General features: G+C 42.4%; 1 protein-coding gene across 3 annotated transcripts in view; it reads right to left on the minus strand.

Annotated features, from left to right (window-relative positions):
• tbc1d5 (TBC1 domain family member 5) overlaps positions 1-19,086 on the minus strand; it is a 422,753-nt gene that overhangs the window by 54,264 nt on the left and 349,403 nt on the right. For 2 of the 3 annotated variants that reach the window (XM_033050914.1, XM_033050908.1), the window contains 2 exons: positions 18,894-18,959; positions 11,392-11,558 (listed from right to left, as the gene is read on the minus strand). In XM_033050914.1, coding sequence (XP_032906805.1) covers positions 11,392-11,558; positions 18,894-18,959 — 233 coding nt within the window. The remainder of the gene's footprint in view (positions 1-11,391; positions 11,559-18,893; positions 18,960-19,086) is intronic. The other variant, XM_033050922.1, reaches the window with a different exon arrangement.

Consider the following 19,086-nt stretch of genomic DNA (forward strand, 5'->3'; position numbering starts at 1 on the left):
TCCAGGGCATCTGAGATGTCTTCATTCTTTAGGGAATGGGGGTTCCTCTCTTCCATCATAGATGAGGCCCTCACATGTTTGAGATATCCTGTAGTTCCACTCTTGCATCCTCCCCCTCCAGTCGCAACAGGGACAGAGTTCCCCTAGTCTTCATCTTTACCCCATCAGTCATCATGTACAGCACATATTCCTCTGACATATTCGCCACCTCCAATTCGATCCCACCAATAGTCATAACTTCCAGTCTCCACCCCTTTCTGCTTTCCGCAGAGACCATTTCCTCCGCAACTACCTGGTTCACTCATCCCTTCCCACTCAACCACCCCTCCCTGGGTACCATCCCCTGCAACCACAACACCTATCCATACCTCCTCCCTCGAGTCCATCCAGGAACCACGACAGTCCTTTCAGATGAGGCAGAGGTTCAGGCACCTCTTGCAACCCCATCTACTGTATCTGTTGTTCTCAGTGTGGATTCCTATATATCGGCGAGACCAAGTGCAGACTGAGCGATCGTTTCACTGAACACCTATGCTCAGCACGTCTTGGCCTACGCGATCTCATAGTTGCCAAACATTTTCACCCTCCTCCCCATGCTGACCTTTCTGTCCTGTGCCTCCTCCACTGTCAGAGTGAGGCCACATATAAATTGGGAGGAACAGAACCTCATATTTTGCTTTGTTAAGAGCCTGTCCCACGAGCATGCGACTCCATGCGGCAAGCGCGAACTAAAGGGCCGGTCCCACCAGCATGCGCCTCCATGCGGCAAGCGCGACCTAACGTGGTCGCTTGAGCCGTACGACCTCGTGGGGCCGGTCCCACTTCGATCGCCGGAGCCGTATGGAGTTGTGCGGAGCTGGTCCCGACATCGTGCGGGGTTCCGAAAAACTGACCGTGTTTAAAAATTCCGCGCGGCAATGGCCTACCGGCCCGCAGCTGCCTCGACGGCGTACGTCACGCGCAAACTTCCCGCGGACTTCGCTCGAACTTCATTTCACTCACTCGACCTCCGCGCGGCCCCCGCTTCTGGTTTGGTCACGCTTGCCGCATGCAGGGGCATGCTGGTGGGACCGGCCCTTTCGGTCGCACTTGCCGCATGCAAATCGCATGCTCGTGGGACAGGCCCTTTAGCTTACAACCAGGCGGTATGAATTTGATTTCTCTAATTTCAAGTAGCCCTTGTGTTGTGAGGCAAATTAAACTTTTACACTACTCGTAATTTACTTAAACTTGATTTACTTAAACTTTAAGCAACTAATTTCTGTAATACATAACTTCAAAGCGCCGGCCCGAGACACCGCACATGCGCACACTCTGGAAAGGCCCCGCACATGCACACACTTCATTCTCCCCTCCTATTTATAAGTTGAGACGGTCAGGAGGGTTAGTGTGTCTTGATGACCGTCGCAGCACTGGAGCATCAGGAGATAATGGTGTTTCAATAGCTGGTGGTACATATATTGCTTCGTCATCAACTTCACTCATGTTGTTATTTACATTTTCAATTTTAGAATTACTTATAGAAGTTTCCATAGGGGATGATGGGAGTGTTGAAGGAAGTTCTTGATTAATATTATCAAGGAGTGATGGAGCTGATGGAGAAAACGGACATGGTGCAAGGTCACGAAGTGAGACCGTTGACTGACGTCCATCCTGAAACTTGATAGTTGCATAAGAAGGGTTGACATCAGTCAGTTCAACTTCATCAACAAAAGGCTCATTCTTATTTGTACGGACATACCGACGAAGCAACACAGGCCCAATTGCTAGTTAACCATGATGGCAGAGAAGTACCACTAGAAGAACGCCGTTTGAAGTTAAAGAACTGCTCATGTGGAGTAGTATTGGTAGCAGTTGACAGTAGAGATCTGATGGAGTGTAATGCACCTGGTAGAACACACTCCCACTGCTGATCTGGTATGTCATTTGACTTTAAAGCCAGATTCACTGCTTTCTAAATGATTCTGTTTTTCTTCTCAACCTGACCATTTCCAATAGGATGATGTGGTGTTGTTTCACTTGTTGCAATTCCTCCATTAGAAAGGTAGTCTTTTAAATGTTGACATAAATGAGATGCCCGTATCAGAATGTAAGTAACTTGGAAATCCAGAGAATGAAAACAGTTGATCTAAACATTTGATAACCGTAGCAGCTGACATATTTGGACAAGGAAAGGCAAATGGAAACCTCGAATATTCATCAACTATGGTAAGTATATAAACATTTCGAGAGGAGGATGGTAAAGGCCCTTTGAAGTCAATACTCAAACGTTCCATAGGTTGAGTAGCTTTGATCGATCTTCCTTCTTCAGGATGGATGAATCTTGGTTTTAAATCAGCACAGATTCTACATGAAGCACACGTCATCTTCACAACTTCTGTAGAGAAAGGTAAGTTTTTGGAATGAACATAGTGTGACATGCGAGTGACTCCAGGATGACACAGCCCATTGTGAAGATTAGTGAGTACAGAAGAATGAACAGAGGCACAAAATGCTCAAGTTAATGTATCCGGAGCAACATCGAAGGAGCTGATCATGGACTTTATGAGGGCACATCATCCGAGGACGTACACTCCATTGAGGATAAATGGGGATCCTGTGGATAGGGTGAACTGTTTTAAATATCTGGGAGTCCACATCTCCGAGGATATGACATGGGCATCACACGCCTCAGCACTCGTGAGTAAGGCAAGGCAGCGCCTTTACCACCTCAGGCAATTGAGGAAATTCAGAATGTCTCCGAGGATCCTCCAGTGCTTCTACGCAGTGGCGGTGGAAAGCATCTTGTCCGGGAACATTACCATCTAGTTTGGGAATTGCTCTGCCAAGGACAAGAAGGCTCTGCAGAGAGTAGTGCGTTCGGCCGAACGCACTATGGGAACTTCACTTGCCCCCCTGCAGGAACTATACATCAGGAGGTGCAACTCCAGAGCCAACAATATCATGAGAGACCCCTTCCACCCCTGCAACGGACTGTTCCAGCTGCTACGGTCAGGCAAACGCCTCCATTGCCATGCGGTGAGAACGGAGAGGTTGAGAAGGAGTTTCTTCCCAGAGGCCATTCGGACTGTAAACGCCTATCTCACCAGAGACTAACTCTACTGAACGTTTTTCCTTCCATTATTTATTATGTAACAGAATATGTGTGTTATGATTGTGTTTATAGTTTGTTTGGTTGTTTGGTTGTTTGTCTTTTGCACAAAAGTCCGCGAGCATTGCCACTTTCATTTCACTGCACATCTCGTATGTGTATGTGACAAATAAACTTGACTTGACTTGACTTGATTATCCATTACCAGGGCGGTACTCAATTGAATAACTATATGCAGATAATTCAATCCTCCATTCATGAATTTTACTGTTTTTAATCTTCGTTCGTTTCCGATTATCCAGTATAAAAGCTACTGAACACTGATCTGTTATCAAATTGAAGTGCTGGCGAGCAAGGAAATGAATCAATTTTCTCACTGCTTCAATAATTGCTGTAGCTTCCTTTTCGACGGGTGGGTAGTGCAATTCACTACCTTGGAGAGTACGTGACATGAAAGCCACTGGTCGTCCTCCTTGATTTAATGTTGCTGATACTGCTAAATCAGAGGCATCATATTCACCAACAAAGGGATTCTCATCGATGGTGTATAATGTCGCAGATTCTAATTATTTCTTTAAAGTAAAGGCACCAATTGCTGTAGAGTCAAGGGGCAAAGATTTTGCTCTAATCAAAGGTTAAATTTTGTCAGAAAAATTTAGTGTGTCCATTTAGCATAATATGCAAACATACCAAGAACCCTTCGTAGAGAGTTTAATGTGGCTGGAACAGGTATCTCTTGGAGTGGGCGGAGACTTTCTGGATCAGGCTTGACTATATCATTTCCAACCCAATAACCAAGAATATTAATTGATGACACTGATGTTATTGACAGCCTCATTTAATGTTAGCTTTTTAGGATGTACAACTTTTAAAAACCGTTGTACATTTTCGTCATGTTCAGCTTGGTCTTTTCCTGCAATAGTTATATTATCAAGATAAGGGAAAGTATCTTTAAGGTTTTCATGTTCAACAAGTTTGTCCATCTCTCTCTGAAAAACAGCCACACCATTAGTTACACCAAAGGGAACTCTGCAGTAGTGGTATAATTTCCTATTTGCTTCAAACACAGTGTATTTCTTCTCCGATTCTTTCAAAGGAATTTGGTAGTAAGCACTTTTTAGGTCAAAAGTAGACAATATCTTATACTTAGCTAATGTATTGATAATCTCTTCTATACGAGGTAATGGATATGCATCAAGCTCCGTGAACTGGTTTATAGTTTGAGAGTAATCAATGCAGAGTCTCTTTCTATGTCTCTCCAAGGGGTCCTTAGCCACGACAACTTGTGCCCTCCAAGGGGAATACCTTCTTGTGAAAGATTAGTTACTTCTGTGTTGATAAAGTTCCTATCATCTTTACTAAAATGTCTTGATTTTGTAGCAATTGGCTTCCACTCAGAGGATAAATTAGTGAATAATGAAGGACATTCACCAGATGCAGCAGAAAAAGCACACAATACTGGAGGTTTTGACAATACAAGATCAGGCACAGTTCCTTCATACATTATTTGAAGTGATCTGTGCTGTTTCTGAAAATCCTGACCTCGAATTATATCGCTACAAATTTTTCAAAATACCAAGACATACTGATTTATAACTATTTTTGTTCAGAATAAAGACTACAATACAAGATCCAATAACTTGAGTATTGAGAGTTGTCAGAGCCATTGAGATTTCTCTATTTGAAGGAATTATAGTTAGATTTAGTCGATACAAAACTTGTTCACTTATAAAACTTTCTGAACTGCCAGAATCAAGTATTACATTAAGCGTATGGCCATTGATGGATACCATTGAAAGATTCTGCCCACTCCAAGATACCTGTTCCAACTATATTAAACTCTCTACGAAGGGTTCTTGGTATGTTTGCATATTATGCTAAATGGATACCGTTGTAGCTGCATGAGACAAGCTCTGAGGAAATGCAGCTGTAATTGCACATAAAGAAGGCATACATGGCAGCAGTCACATCTTTAATAGTTGCTTTGGACTTGCATACTCTCGAATAATGTCCCTTATTGCCACAACTATTACAAGTTGCCTCTCGAGCAGGACATATCTCTCTATTATGAATATTACCCCCGCAAAAGTAACACTTCCTTATTGACTAGGTATATGCTGCAGCAAAGGCACATTTATCAGTAGAAATTGTTTCAGCTTGCTCCATATTAGTACTTGGGTGAGATTCTTTTGTAGTAGTTGCAGCAGAGTACACATTAGATGAGCCATAAGCATCTGAATTTTTCTGAGCCAAGTCTAGTGAGTAAGCTTGATTGTAAGCTGACTGTAAATCCAAGGTTTTGTTTTCTAATAGTCTGTCATATTAAAGGCGATGCCAAACCATTGATAAAAGAGTCTCAAATAAGTTCCTGTCGATATTGATCAGTTGTAACTGCTTTGAAAGCACAGTCTATAATAAGTCTTTGAAGTTCTTGTAAAAATTCATCAAGTGACTCACCAGGTTTTTGTTTACGAGTAGCAAGGAAGTGTCGAGCAAATATTATATTGGGTGTCTTAATGAAGAGTCTGCTTAGTACATCAATAGCAGAATCATAAGTACATTCCTCGATGTAATCAAATACATCATCAGAGACAGAGCTTATTAATGTCCTGAATTTGTCTGGTGCATTGTCGCCACATTCATCAAAGAAGTTATTTAGTGTACGAAGCCAGTGCTTCCATTCCTTGCAGCAGTAGGTGAGTTGGGATCCAGATCCAAGCGTTGTGGTTTCAATAGTTTCTCCATCTTGATGTCACATTGCTTAACTTCTGAGATTGAGTTGCTTAAATTGTTGTGAGGCAAATGAAACTTTTACGCTACTCGTAATTTACTTAAACTTTATTTAAGCTTTAAGCAACTAATTTCTGTAATACATAACTTCAAAGCGTCTGGAAAATATCGCTGATTCCGCAGGCCTCGCCGGCCCGAGACCCCGCACATGCGCACAATCTGGAAAGGCCCTGCACATGCGCACACTTCACCTTGCATTCCCTCTCATTCCGTCCCCCTCGCCCACCCTCGTCGTCCTGCTAGTTTCATTGTTCGTATCCCTCCGTTATCACCTCCTCCACAGCCAACAATGTCCATTGTGGGCTCCTTGGCCATCATTGCCAGCTCTGATTTGTTCTGGGTTTTGATCCCTGCGATGACGGGACTGTCATATGAGGAAAGATTGAAAAGACTAGGCTTGTATTCGCTGGAGTTTAGAAGGATTAGGGGGATCGTATAGAAACATATAAAGTTATAAATGGACTGGACAAGCTAAATGCAGGAAAAATGTTCCCTATGTTGGGCGAGTCCAGAACCAGGGGCCACAGTCTTAGAATAAAGGGAAGGTCATTTAAGACTGAGGTGAGAAAAACTTTTTCACCCAGAGAGTTGTGAATTTATGGAATTCCCTGCCACAGAGGGCAGTGGAGGCCAAATCACTGGATGGATTTAAGAGAGAGTTAGATAGAGCTCTAGGGGCTAATGGAGTCAAGTGATATGAGGAGAAGGCAGGCACGGGTTATTGATGGGGGACAATCAGCCATGATCACAATGAATGGCGGTTCTTGGTTCTTGGTTTCTTGGTCCTCCAAAATATTCCAACTGGAATTTAAACTGGAGGTGGTGAAGGGAGGGATTAAGCCAGAAAGGGTTATTGGGAAGAAAGAGCTACTTTAAATGTAGTTGCATCTGGTTGGGTAACTATAGTTTCGTGGAGATTATTCCATGCTTTAATTGTGCGTGGGAAGAACGAATTGCTGTACACATCTGTCTTTGTAGCTGGGATCACAAATTGGATCGAATGCCCTCGTCTGCTCCTAATTGGTTTGGGTTTGGTGTAGGTCTTGTAATCTATGTCGAGCTGACCATTTAACATTTTGTAAAAACAGGTCAAACGGTGAGCTTCACGTCTGTCTTGGAGAGGGTTCCACCCCAGAGAATTCAGAAGTTTGGTGACACTCGCTTCTCCCTCATAGGTGTTAGTAACAAATCGAGCGGCCTGTCTTTGGACACGTTCGATGGATGAAATGTTTTTATCTGTGTATGGGTCCCAAGCTGCAACTGCGTAGTCCAAATGAGGTCTAACGAGGGTGAAATACAGCTTCTCCTTGACAGAAGCTGAACAATGATGAAAGTTGCGCCTCAGGAAGTTTAGGACACGTTGCTTTCACCGTTGCAAGATGAGTCTGACCATTCCAACGCAGATCATTTTGCAATTTGATGCCAAGATACTTGGTTTGTTTGGATTCTTCAAGGGTGACACCAAGTATGTTGTAGGATGTGACGCCTGGATTCCTCTTTCTGGTGACATGCATGGTTTCACATTTGGAAGGGTTGAACTGCATGCCCCATTGTTGTGACCACTCAACCATAGTATCGAGATCCTTTTGGAGAGCATCTTCATCATCAGTTGACTTAATTGGACGGTACAGCAAACAATCATCAGCGAATAGTCTGGTCGTACTTGCGACTTTTTCATGGATGTCATTTATGTAAAGCAAAAATAGGTGTGGGCCAAGTACTGTGCCCTTCGGCGGTGCTGGCTCGAAGGGCCGAATGGCCTTCTCCTGCACCTATTTTCTATGTTTCTTCATGCCTCTAGTTTCTCTGTCCCCTGACTCTTAGTCTGATGAAGGGTCACTTCCCGAAATTTCACCTCTTCATTTTTTCCAGAAATGCTGCCTGACCCACTGAGTTATTCCACATTTTGAGTCTATCTTCGGTGTAAACCAGCATCTGCTGTTCCTTCCTACACAGCATCTGCAGTTCCTTTTTATTATATTTCTATTTTTAATATTCTGGGGATAAAAGATGGTCAGTGTAATAAAGAGGAGCAAGGACTATAATCCACACAATGTGCATCGATTGCTTCGGATGCAAACGATGGCTACTTCGAATTTCCAGCCTCTGTGCAAGGTCTACATGGGAGCATGAGAAAGCTTTGGCATGTAAGGTAAAGGAGAATAAGGAGTAAGCCATTTAGAACGGAGACGAGGAAGCACTTTTTCTCACAGAGAGTGGTGAGTCTGTGGAATTCTCTGCCTCAGATGGTGGTGGAGGAAGGTTCTCTGGATGCTTTCAAGAGAGAGCTAGATAGGGTTCTTAAAAATAGCGGAGTCGGGATGTGGGGAGAAGGCAGGAACGGGGTACTGACTTGGGATGATCAGCCAATTTCACATTGAATGGCGGTGCTGGCTCGAAGGGCCGAATGGCCTACTCCTGTACCTATTGTCTATTGTCTATTATCTATTGTCTAAAGAGATTCCACAAGTATATCAAGAACAAAAGAGTAACATGGGAGAGAACAGGGCCCCTTGACGATTAATGAGATTGCCTGTTGTGGAGGTTCAAGAGATGGACAAGGTGCCAAAAAAATATAACTCGTCTGTATATACTGTGGAGAAAGACATGGATGCTAGAGAACTCGGGGAAGTTGAGTGAAGTCTTGAGAGGGTTCGCATTACAGAAGAGGAAATGCTGGATGTCTTATAAAAGCACTAAGCTAGATAAATCCTTGGGAATTTATCGGACATTGTGGGAAGCCAGGGAAATTGCAGAAATATTTATATTAACGATAGCCGCAGATGAGGTGCTGGAAGACTGGAGCATGGCTAAAGTTGTGCCTCTGTTTAAGAAAGGCTGCAAGGAAAAGCCTGAGAACTATTAACCCTGTAATTCTGCCTTATGTCATTGGTGGGTGGAGTGTGGGAGGAAACCGAAGATCTCAGAGAAAATCCACGCAGTCACGGGGAGAATGTACAAACTCTGTACAGACAGCACCCATAGTCGGGATCGAATCCGGGTCTTGGCGCTGTACCACGAAGCGCTGTAAGGTAGCAACTCTACCGCTGCACCACCGCCCAACCCAATAGTACTTCCGGGTGATGCAGCAATTCACTTGCACTTCTTTTAATCCACTGTACTGCATTTGCAGATCATAATGCGGTCTCCTCTATATTGGAGAAAACAAATGCATATTGGCAGAGCAGCTGCAATCAATCCACAGAGTAACTTTGTGCTTCCTGTTGCCTGCACCTCAACTGTCTGTCCCACACTCACATAATGCCTGTGGCCTACTGCACTTACAAACAAGTTAAATGCAAGTTTGGGGAACAGCAAACTCATTTATCTGCGCAGTCTAACAAGTACAATATCAAATACTACAATTTAAGTTAACTTGCTTTCTTTATTGGTATTCAGAAGTGGCCAATTCTGCTGCCTCCTTCCTCTCTCCTTTCCTGGGATATTCCTTCCATCTTAAGTTTAAGATTCACAATTTCTCAGTCAATGAAGCTGTGTCCTCACAAAGTAAAACCTATCAACACTCAAGCACGGGCTGCTAAGTGGCACAGCAGTCCCAGAGACCCAGGTTTGATCCTGACCTCAGGTCCTGTCTGTGTGGAGTTTGCACATTCTCTCTGTGGCCACGTGGGTTTCCTCCAGGTGCTCTCACATCCCTAAGTCATGCTGGTTTGCAGGTTGATTGGTCTCTTTAAATTACTACTGGTGTGCAGCAAGTGGATGCTAAAGGGAAATCACATAGAACTAGTGTGAACGTGTGCTTGATGGTCGGTGTGCACATGGTGAGCTGAAGGGCTTGTTTCCATACTATATCTTTCAATCAATCAATGGAAAAAATGCCTTGCAATGATTTCCACAAGCAAAGTCTAGCTTAGAAAGTTCACAGAATGGTCATTGGCACGTGCTCAATCATTGGCATTCCTGGTGCCACGATAAAAGTGCTGGACCAGCCACAACAAAAATAGAAAATGCTGTAAATACTCCGACCACACCAGTGAGAAGAGAAACAGTCAGAGACAGGTCAGTGACCCTTCGCCAGAACAGACCACCCACAAAGTTACTATGGCTACACGGGCAGGTCTGATGCTGGAAATTCTGTGGTGTGATTTAACTCAGTCAGATGGGATTTCCCACAGCATTTCCATCATTCAAAAGGCTTAATTTAGATGTGCATTGGTCCAGCCTTAGCTCTCGCGATATTTAAGATCCTCAAATGTATTCATGACGAGGTAAGCTGCTTGACTGATACTCCATTCCCTTAAACCCACTGATGAACCATACGGCTCTGTATGTAATCTGTGATGTGCATTACTGCACCTCCTAAACCTCTGACACTATCTGGGACAGGGGTTGGAGGCATAAAAGCATCACCACACAGCAAATTGTGTAAAATATATTGTAATGTGTAAAAATCCCAAGCAAAATCCACCACATGGAATACAGTAGTTGAAGAAAGCAACTCTCCAGCACTTTCTCAAGGGGAAATCGGCTATCGGTAATAAATGAATTAAAAACAAGTTGTCTCATTACACTGTATCTACATTGTCCCCCAACTTATCCAAACGGTCACAGCCAATTATGTGTAATTGCAGACAAGTTGAGAAGGATAATCATGTCCAGCTTTCTCTTCCTTGACATTCATAGAATGTTACTAATGATTTAGCTTAGAGCTACATAGGTAATGGGATGATTCAAACATCATCCTTATCTTATACAGACATAGAAGAAGGATATTCGATCTATCAGGTCCATGCCGTCCGTGCAGGGGAGTATGCTAATTTCTCCCTATCTTCCTGCAACTTATTCTCTCCCAAATTTGTCCATAAGCTGGCATTAAGTTACACTAAAGAGTGATTTACAGTAGCCAACTGAGTAATCAGCACATGTTTGTGAAGCGCGAGGAAACCGGAGCACCCAGGTGAAATTCACATGACAGAACATCCATATTTCACGTAGACATCACCAGAGATCAGGATCAAATCTGGACCTTTGGAGCTGAGGCAGCAGCACTAACTGCCGTGCCGCCTCCGAGGAAATCACTGAAACAGCAAAGTTTGGGTTACAAATGAACTAACTAAAAATTTGTGTAGCAGTATGAACCAATTATGCCAATCATGCACAAAAGATTTTTAACAGATGGGACTGCCTTTGTAAGTATGTACTTGAATAATATTGAGGCCTGAAAGATTAATTATAAAGTTATTCACACCACCTCTGTGAGTGAAAATATTTAGACAAATTATTATTCAGTAGTTACTGGAGATGCCTTAATCAAGAATTTAAATATTTAACAGCTCTATTACATTAAAGGTGTTTGGCAAACATATGGTTCAAGGTATCAAGGGCAGAAATAAATACTTTTCTGTTGCTGAAGAAATAAAAGTGCATTGAAGGTTAACATAAAACTGCAAGAAAAAAAAACAGGGAATTAAAAAAAGACTTTCTTATAACATTTATAACATGAGAGCAAGTTTTTACTTTTAACATGAGAGCTGCCTGAAAGGACTCACCGTATCTTTTCGGCCACCCATTGTTTTACTGTGCGATCGTGAACGAGAGATTGTACTAAAGAATGAATCCTTTTTAGCAGTAGAATGTGGAGGGGATGCTGTGTTATCCCTCGCAGTGGGCAAACTCTCAGTACTTGGTGAAGCACTAACGTGACTGCTGCTGTGACCTAAAGGAAATAGTGCAAAAGACCATAACAATCACCAAAATTATTTCACTGTTTTTAAAAAGCCATTTTCTTCTCTTCCATATCATAATTGTTTGGTATAATATAATTTATTTATAATATTGACTTATTCTACCAGGCATATCAAAAACAGTGCAGAAGTGTGCAAAACATTCCTAATACATTATTTAATGTGTCTTGTTCTAAAATTTACACTTTCTTCCCGTATTGCAAGAGAAACTTCAAAAAAGATAAATGCATGTATTTCTTTAAAGATTTCAAACATGAAACAATTAAAAAGTCTGTCAACATCAAATTGCAAACAATTTTTCCAAATATATATGAGCAGAGATTGATTCACGGTACAGTATTTAAAATTAAAAGAAAGTCTGATCAAAAGCTGAAGTTCTTGAAGCCCTGTTGAGAATGAACATAAAACTACGATGTTAAATAACTTGGTTCATGACAAATCCTCCGTTGACAAACATGACCCACATTCCAAACTCTCAGAATCATTCCCTGTGTGATCCATTATGCATCAACATTTGAATAGAAAGCTCTCTGAAGTTCTCTGTTAATACTGTATTTATCATCAATGTTCTCTGAAATTTCACAGATGATCAAGGAAATGTGTCGAAAACTGAATACATTTTTTTTTAATGATGTAGAAACATATATAGAGCCTTTAAAAGGGTCTTGGCTCTTTTCTATCCATTTTCTCCAGGGATGCTGCCTAACTTACTGAATTACTCTAGCACTTTGTGTCCTTTGCATAGTTTTTTATTGTTAGATCATGTATAAATCCTTCAGTATGCAATATGATTTGCAGATATTGAGGGAATTGTGATGAGGTACATGAGGCACTGTGAAGATATAAATTTTGCAGCAAATGCCCTCAGTTCCACTGCCTGCCTGCCTCAGTTTTACTGTCAGCAATTGCCTGCATAAGTTCTGGCAAGTTTAGGATTTCTGTGCCTGTTAGCGATGAAGCAGAAGTGCCAAAGTTGGTTGGTATTTTTTTCCAGCATGCCCTGACATTGGACACCTCTAGAGTCCAGCTGGAAGCACAAGTTGTACCATTATACCAAGGACTCCAGCCAAACAATCTGAACAAAGTTGGACCTCCTGCAGGGGCAAAGGTGATTTTGAATTCACACACAATTTAAGTTTTATTTTCATTGTTGGATTTTATTAAAATGTTTATAATTGTTTTAATTGTTTTAACTTAAGATTTTACATTATTTTAATAGATTGAAAAAATGTAATACTTTGAGAATTTCAGGAGTATCTATCGACTGGAAACAACCTCGCTACATCTTCCCTGTCGAAACCTCCAAATAAACTTTTATTTTCAATTGAGTCACCTCTCCATGCTGGGATTGGTCAGATGAAAATCTATGGTTTTCTCCAACAAAAATGTATTTGCGGGGTAAGGTCAGCAGACCTGGGGCCAGCAGCCAGGATGAGGATAGGCCACACAGGCATAATGATAACTGGCCCATGATTACCTTGAGTCAGGAACATATAATTCAAAATGATCAGTGGCAACTCGCAAGGACCACTGATTCACATTTGTAATTCACACTATGTATTGTTCAAAAAAGTGGCTCCATGTAGTCCAAAGTGTTATTCAATGTTGTTTCAGAGTAAATCTAGAACCTTTGGACATCTATTGATACTATGGATTCTTTTTCAGGAGGGAAATGGGGTATCTGTTGGAATATTTTGTTTTTTTATCTGCAAGGCATTAAATATTAACAACATCTTGTAAACAGCCACATTGTTGGCTATAGTACAGTTTTTAAGAGTTCACAGACAAGATGAATCAAGAATAAATGCAGGTTATCCCAAATGAGCAATTTAGCTGTTCATGTGAGCTGATGAGTTTCCTACAACAAGACTGGAGACAAGTAGTCGTGTATACGTTAAAAATAATGTTGAGCTGCATTGTGGAGAGCTATGTCTTACAGAAATACACAAACATAAGGACTGTTTACCTTCAGCTACTTCCTGTATTTAGTTCTGTATCTCTAAATCGGTTCTTATCTATTCAAGAAATAAAATCACCAAATGTGTCTACTGTTGTGATCAAATTTCACAGGATGTATTTACAAGTAAAACCAGTCTTTAGAAAGTTCCAAATACCTGGCTGTGGTTGTGCATTTCTGTGAAAATTAAAAAAGAACAATAAATGGTCATATTTCCATTCATACCAGTGTTTCAATATTTATCAGTCTTCTAAAATAGATTTATGCGATATGGATATTTTGATGAGGAGGAGTACCATGTATTGATTTGCTTTCCTCTGGAACAATGCATGTCCTTATAAACAGATGTAGACTGTGGGTTAAAGTGACAAAGTTATATCCTCAGTGCCTTTGAGTAAGGATCTACAGAATATTCACATGCCAGTGAAGTAATGACAGTGATGTATTTCCAAGTTAGGATGACTTCTGACTTTGAGGACTCATTGGTATATCAATGTGTCTGTTGAGAAATGGTGGAGTTTATTGGTTGTGGGGGGGAGTTGACAAGGAAATGTTCAGAAGTTGCTGATATGTACCTTGTATATTCAGGAGTCGTGGTACACCAGTACTGGATAGATTAAATGTTTAAGGTGATGGATGGAAGCCAATCAAGTGAGCAGCTGCGCCCTGAGTGGCATTAGACTTCCTGAGTGGCTTTGGAGTTGCACTTGTCTAGATCAGCAGAGAGTACAGCCTGACCAGTGCTTTGTAGGCAATGGAGATTTCTGGGGGGTCAGGGAATGTCATTTTCTCCAGAATATTCATTCTTCCTCCATTTGAATTGGCATGATATTTACGTGTATTAATGATACACTTCCTTATCTGTGTACCACCCATTCCCATGGCATCAGTCTGAAGAAGGGTCTCGACCCTAAACATCACCCATTCCTTCTCTCCAGAGATGCTGCCTGTCTCGCTGAGTCACTCCAGCATTTTGTATCAATCTTCAATTTAAACCAGCATCTGCAGTTCCTTCCTACACATTGGACCTGTTGTATGCCAATGTTAAAGAGGTGTACAGCTCCATAGCCCTTCTGCCCCTGGAAAGATCTGACCACAACCTGGTTCACCTCCTACCCAGATATAAGCCAATGGTCCAGAGGCTGCCTGTTATCACAAGGTCAGTGAGGAGGTGGTCACAGGAGACCTATGACGCTCTACATGACTGTTTGCGGTCACAGACTGGGACGCACTCTGTAGTTCCCATGGAGAAGACATTGATGGACTTACGGACTGTGTTATCAGCTACATAAAGTTCTGTGTGGTTAACGTTGTCACTGAGGAGACTGTACACTGTTTCCTCAATAACAAGCCCTGGGTCACCAGTGAGATACTTCTCAACTAGAAGAAGGGGGCCTTGAGCAATGGTGACAGGAAGGAGGCGAAACAGGTACAGAAAGACCTGAAGGCGAGACAGAGACAGGGCAAGGATGACTACAGGTGGAAGCTGGAGTTGAAACTTCAGAAGATCAACATGAGGGATGTGTGGAGCGGTATGAAGAGCATTACAGGCTACAAGAAGACCAGTGGCCTGGGGAGGGAAATCAATCAGGACTGGGCCAACGAGTTAAACCTGTTTTTTAATAGATTTGATGGTGGTGCCTCTGACCACCCTCCCCCCTGCTCCCTGACAGTCTCTCCCTCTCAATCCTCCTGGTCCACTTCCTCTGCCCTTTCTTTGTCATGCCTGACCATCAATGCTGAGTAGGTGCTGAGCAGATTCCGCTCAAGCAAAGCCGCGGGTCCCAATGATGTCAGCCCTAGGGTACTCAAGGCCTGTGCCAGCCAGTTGCGCGCAGTACTCGAGCATATCTTCAGCCTGAGCCTGAGCCTGAGCCTGGAGAGGGTTCCTGTGATGTGGTAGACATCCTGCCTGGTTCCTGTACCAAACAGGACGTGTCCCAGCTCCTTCAATGATTACAGACCTTGCACATCATGAACTCCCTGGAGAGGCTGGTGCTCACTCACCTGCGACCCCTGGTTAAACCATACCTGGACCCCCTGCAATTCGCTTACCAAACAAATATGGGGGTTGAGGATGCCATCATCCACCTGCTCCATCGTTCCCATGCTCACCTGGATAAGCCGGGAAGTATTGTGAGAGTCATGTTTTTTAACTTCTCCAGTGCTTTTAACACCATCCGGCCTGCACAACTAGGGAGCAAACTGACGAAGATTCAGGTGGATGCTCCATTGGTGTCCTGGATCACCAACTATCTGACTGGACGACCACAATATGTCAGGCTACAGAACTGTATCTCAGACATGGTGGTGAGCAACACAGAGACCCCACAGGGGACGATCCTCTCTCCCTTCTTGTTTACCATCTACACCTCGGACTTCAGATATAACTGCATCTCCTTTCAGATGACTCTGCAAATGTGGGCTGCATCATTGAAGGGAGGGAAGCTGAAAACAAAGGTGTAGTCAACAACTTTGTTGAGTGTTGTGGGCTGAATCACCTGCAGCTCAACACTGACAAGACTAAGGAGTTATTGGTGGACTTTAGGAGAGGAACACCCCTGTCTCCCTCAATGGTGTGGGATGTGCCGTTTACCAGGGAATACAAATACCTTGGAGTGTACCTGGACAGTAAACTGGAATGGTCCAGGAATGCTGAGGCCCTGTACAAGAAAGAACAGAGCTGGCTGTACTTTCTGAGAAGGCTCCACTCCTTCAACTTCTGCCGTAAAATGCTGCAGATGTTCTACCAATCGGTGGTAGTCTGTGCCATCTTCTTCGCTGCCATGTGCTGGGGCAGCAGGGCAAAGGCTGCGGACAGCAGTAGGATCAACAAACTCATCAGGAAGGCTGGCTCCGCCCTGGGGGCGGAGTTGGATGCATGGGAGGTGGTCTTGGACGGGAGGATGCTCCTCAAACTGCGGAGCATCTTGAACAATACAGCTCACCCCCTTCATGACACACTGGTCAACCCAAGGAGTTCCTTCAGCAAAAGATTGATTCCACTAAGATGCAGGACAGAACGCCCCAGAAGATCTTTCCCCCCCCCCCCCATCCCCCATCCCCCCAAATCTTTGCACATCCTCCAAGCCTTTCCACTCGTCAATTTAATTTCATGTTACATGTATTTTGTGTTTTTATAACTGTTGGCAGATAATTTCCCTCCTGGGATAAATAAAGTTCTATTGCATCGTATTGTATATTTATGTGAATGATTCGGTCAAATTTCTAATTAATGGTGATCCCCACGCCCATATGTTGATGGGAAGTGATTCAGATATGATAATGCTTTGAATGTCAATGGAGATACTGAATATGGACATTACCTGGAACTTGTGAGATAATAATTATTTGCCACTTATCAAACCTATATATTATCCAAGACTTGCTTTCTTTAGGCATGAACTGCTTAATTGCCCAAGGAGTCGCAAATGGAACCGAACACTATTCGGAATCATCAGCAAATGATCAATTAATCATCAGCAAATATTCAGTTTCCAATCTTGAGATAGATTGAAATCCATTGAAGTAGCAGTTATGGATGGAAGGGCTAGGACACAGCTCTGAGGAATTCCTACAGTGATATCTTGGGCTTAGATGGTTAGCCTCCAACAGCCACAGGTACTTTGCTTTGTTTAACTTTGGTCCCCTATTTCTTAGACTCCCTGACATTAAGGCTGCTTGATGCTACACTAGATTAAATGTTTTCATTCTACCCTTTTTTTATCATCAAATTCACAGGCTGTGTCTGGATCAAAACTGAAATGTGATCTGGAACTAAGTTGTCACAGCAGATTCCAAGCTGAACATGCATGAACAAGTTATTGGCAATACCTCTGCATATTATATTTCTTAGTATCACGAGTAGTGAAGCAGATTGGCTGGAAGCTGCTATCTATCCTGGCGGAATTCTCAGCAGAACAGAGATGGATCACCTACCCAGTACTCTTTTTGAGGATGGTTGCAAATTCTTCAGGCCTGGAATCTGCCAGCATGGAGAGTGGGGATGTTCATGGTCACACCTTTCCTACCCATTTATTGTCCAACTGACCACTATTTCTAAGAAATGGATGCAATACGACTAAAGCTTTGATCTGATCCACTGGTTGTGGAATTGCTTAAGTTTGCAAATAGCTTGTTGCTTCCACTATTTAAATGCATGTCCTTCTGTGTTGTAGCTTCACCAATTGTTGCTGTTCTTAGCCAGGAAGAGATATTGAATGGGAAATAGAGACAAGAGAACAAATGAAGGGGAGCTTGGAGAAGTGATGCAGGAGTGGGAACCAGAGGAAGAATAAATATAACCACGTCAGACAATTGCTTGTCTCTTCTGCAGGACACTGCTCTTAATCTTAGCACAGCTCTCCGTATTTGTTTGTTCCATCACATATATTAACATGCTTCTAGTTCAGATAGGCAAAATAGCTGGACATGAATTAGGTCTGTTTTGGGAATGTCTGGATGATCCTTTGTTGCATTAGTAACGACGCTGGAAGAACTTTCCATTATATTCATGAAATTCGCTGCAACGTACCAAGGAATGTACAAGGAGACGCCAGCCTGGGAAGGGGGATCAGGAACTGCTGAGGAGGTGGGAGATTGCAACCTTCACGTGGTCCGCCCTGTTTCGACGAATGCAATCAACCTGGCGTGCACAATCAAGTAAGATCAAATAGAACAAATTGTCCTACAACTTTAGGCTGTGCACGCCATACGCAAGAAGAAGAAGCAGAACTGCTGAGAATAAATGCCAAGGAAATATAAACTGCATAAAAATCAATGAGTGTGGCCTGTTAAGGGATTTAATTTGGCGAAGCATGTAATGATGAGATTGATGCAATCAATTACACAACTAAATGTGACATAAATAAAATTTAACTAACATTGACAAGCTGGGGGATGGGGGGAAGAGAGAAGTACAATGTAATGATTTTTGAGTAGATCAGTATTAATTCTGTAGTTAATAATACCACCTGGTTATACTAGTAAAGCTGAGGTTAAATCATTCAAAGAGCTACTAATTTCCTACTACATGTACATGGTCAGTGTTGCAGTTATATATCATTAAGGAAAGAAAGAAATGGACATTACCTTGTAAGAATGAAACGGAAAAACAATAACCTTGGGATTTAAAGTTTTAATTAAACATGCAACAAGCACAGTAATACAGATATATGAAACTCATTAATTATTTGAACAACACTGCCCCACAGTGGTGAATGCCTGACAATGAACTTTAGTAACTCGAAATGAATGAAACAGCAAACAGAAACGGACCACAACATGTCTCAATGATCACAAACAACTACAAAAGCCAACTAAAGAAGCACAATACTACTGGGATTTTTACCTGGAAGCTCAGTTATAGTCTTGACAGGGATACAAGCCTTAGCATCATCTCCTGTAACTATCTGTCCTAGTAAATAAGAAAAGTTATTTGCATAGACAGGATTAAGTTTTTAAACTCTATTTCTTTGTAAATGTTGTACTTGTTTCTTCCTCAGGACATTCATTACAAGAAAAACTGCTTTTATAACAGTGTG

Source organism: Amblyraja radiata, chromosome 2 (genome assembly GCF_010909765.2).
Source record: "Amblyraja radiata isolate CabotCenter1 chromosome 2, sAmbRad1.1.pri, whole genome shotgun sequence".
NCBI classification, from domain to species: Eukaryota; Metazoa; Chordata; class Chondrichthyes; order Rajiformes; family Rajidae; genus Amblyraja; species Amblyraja radiata.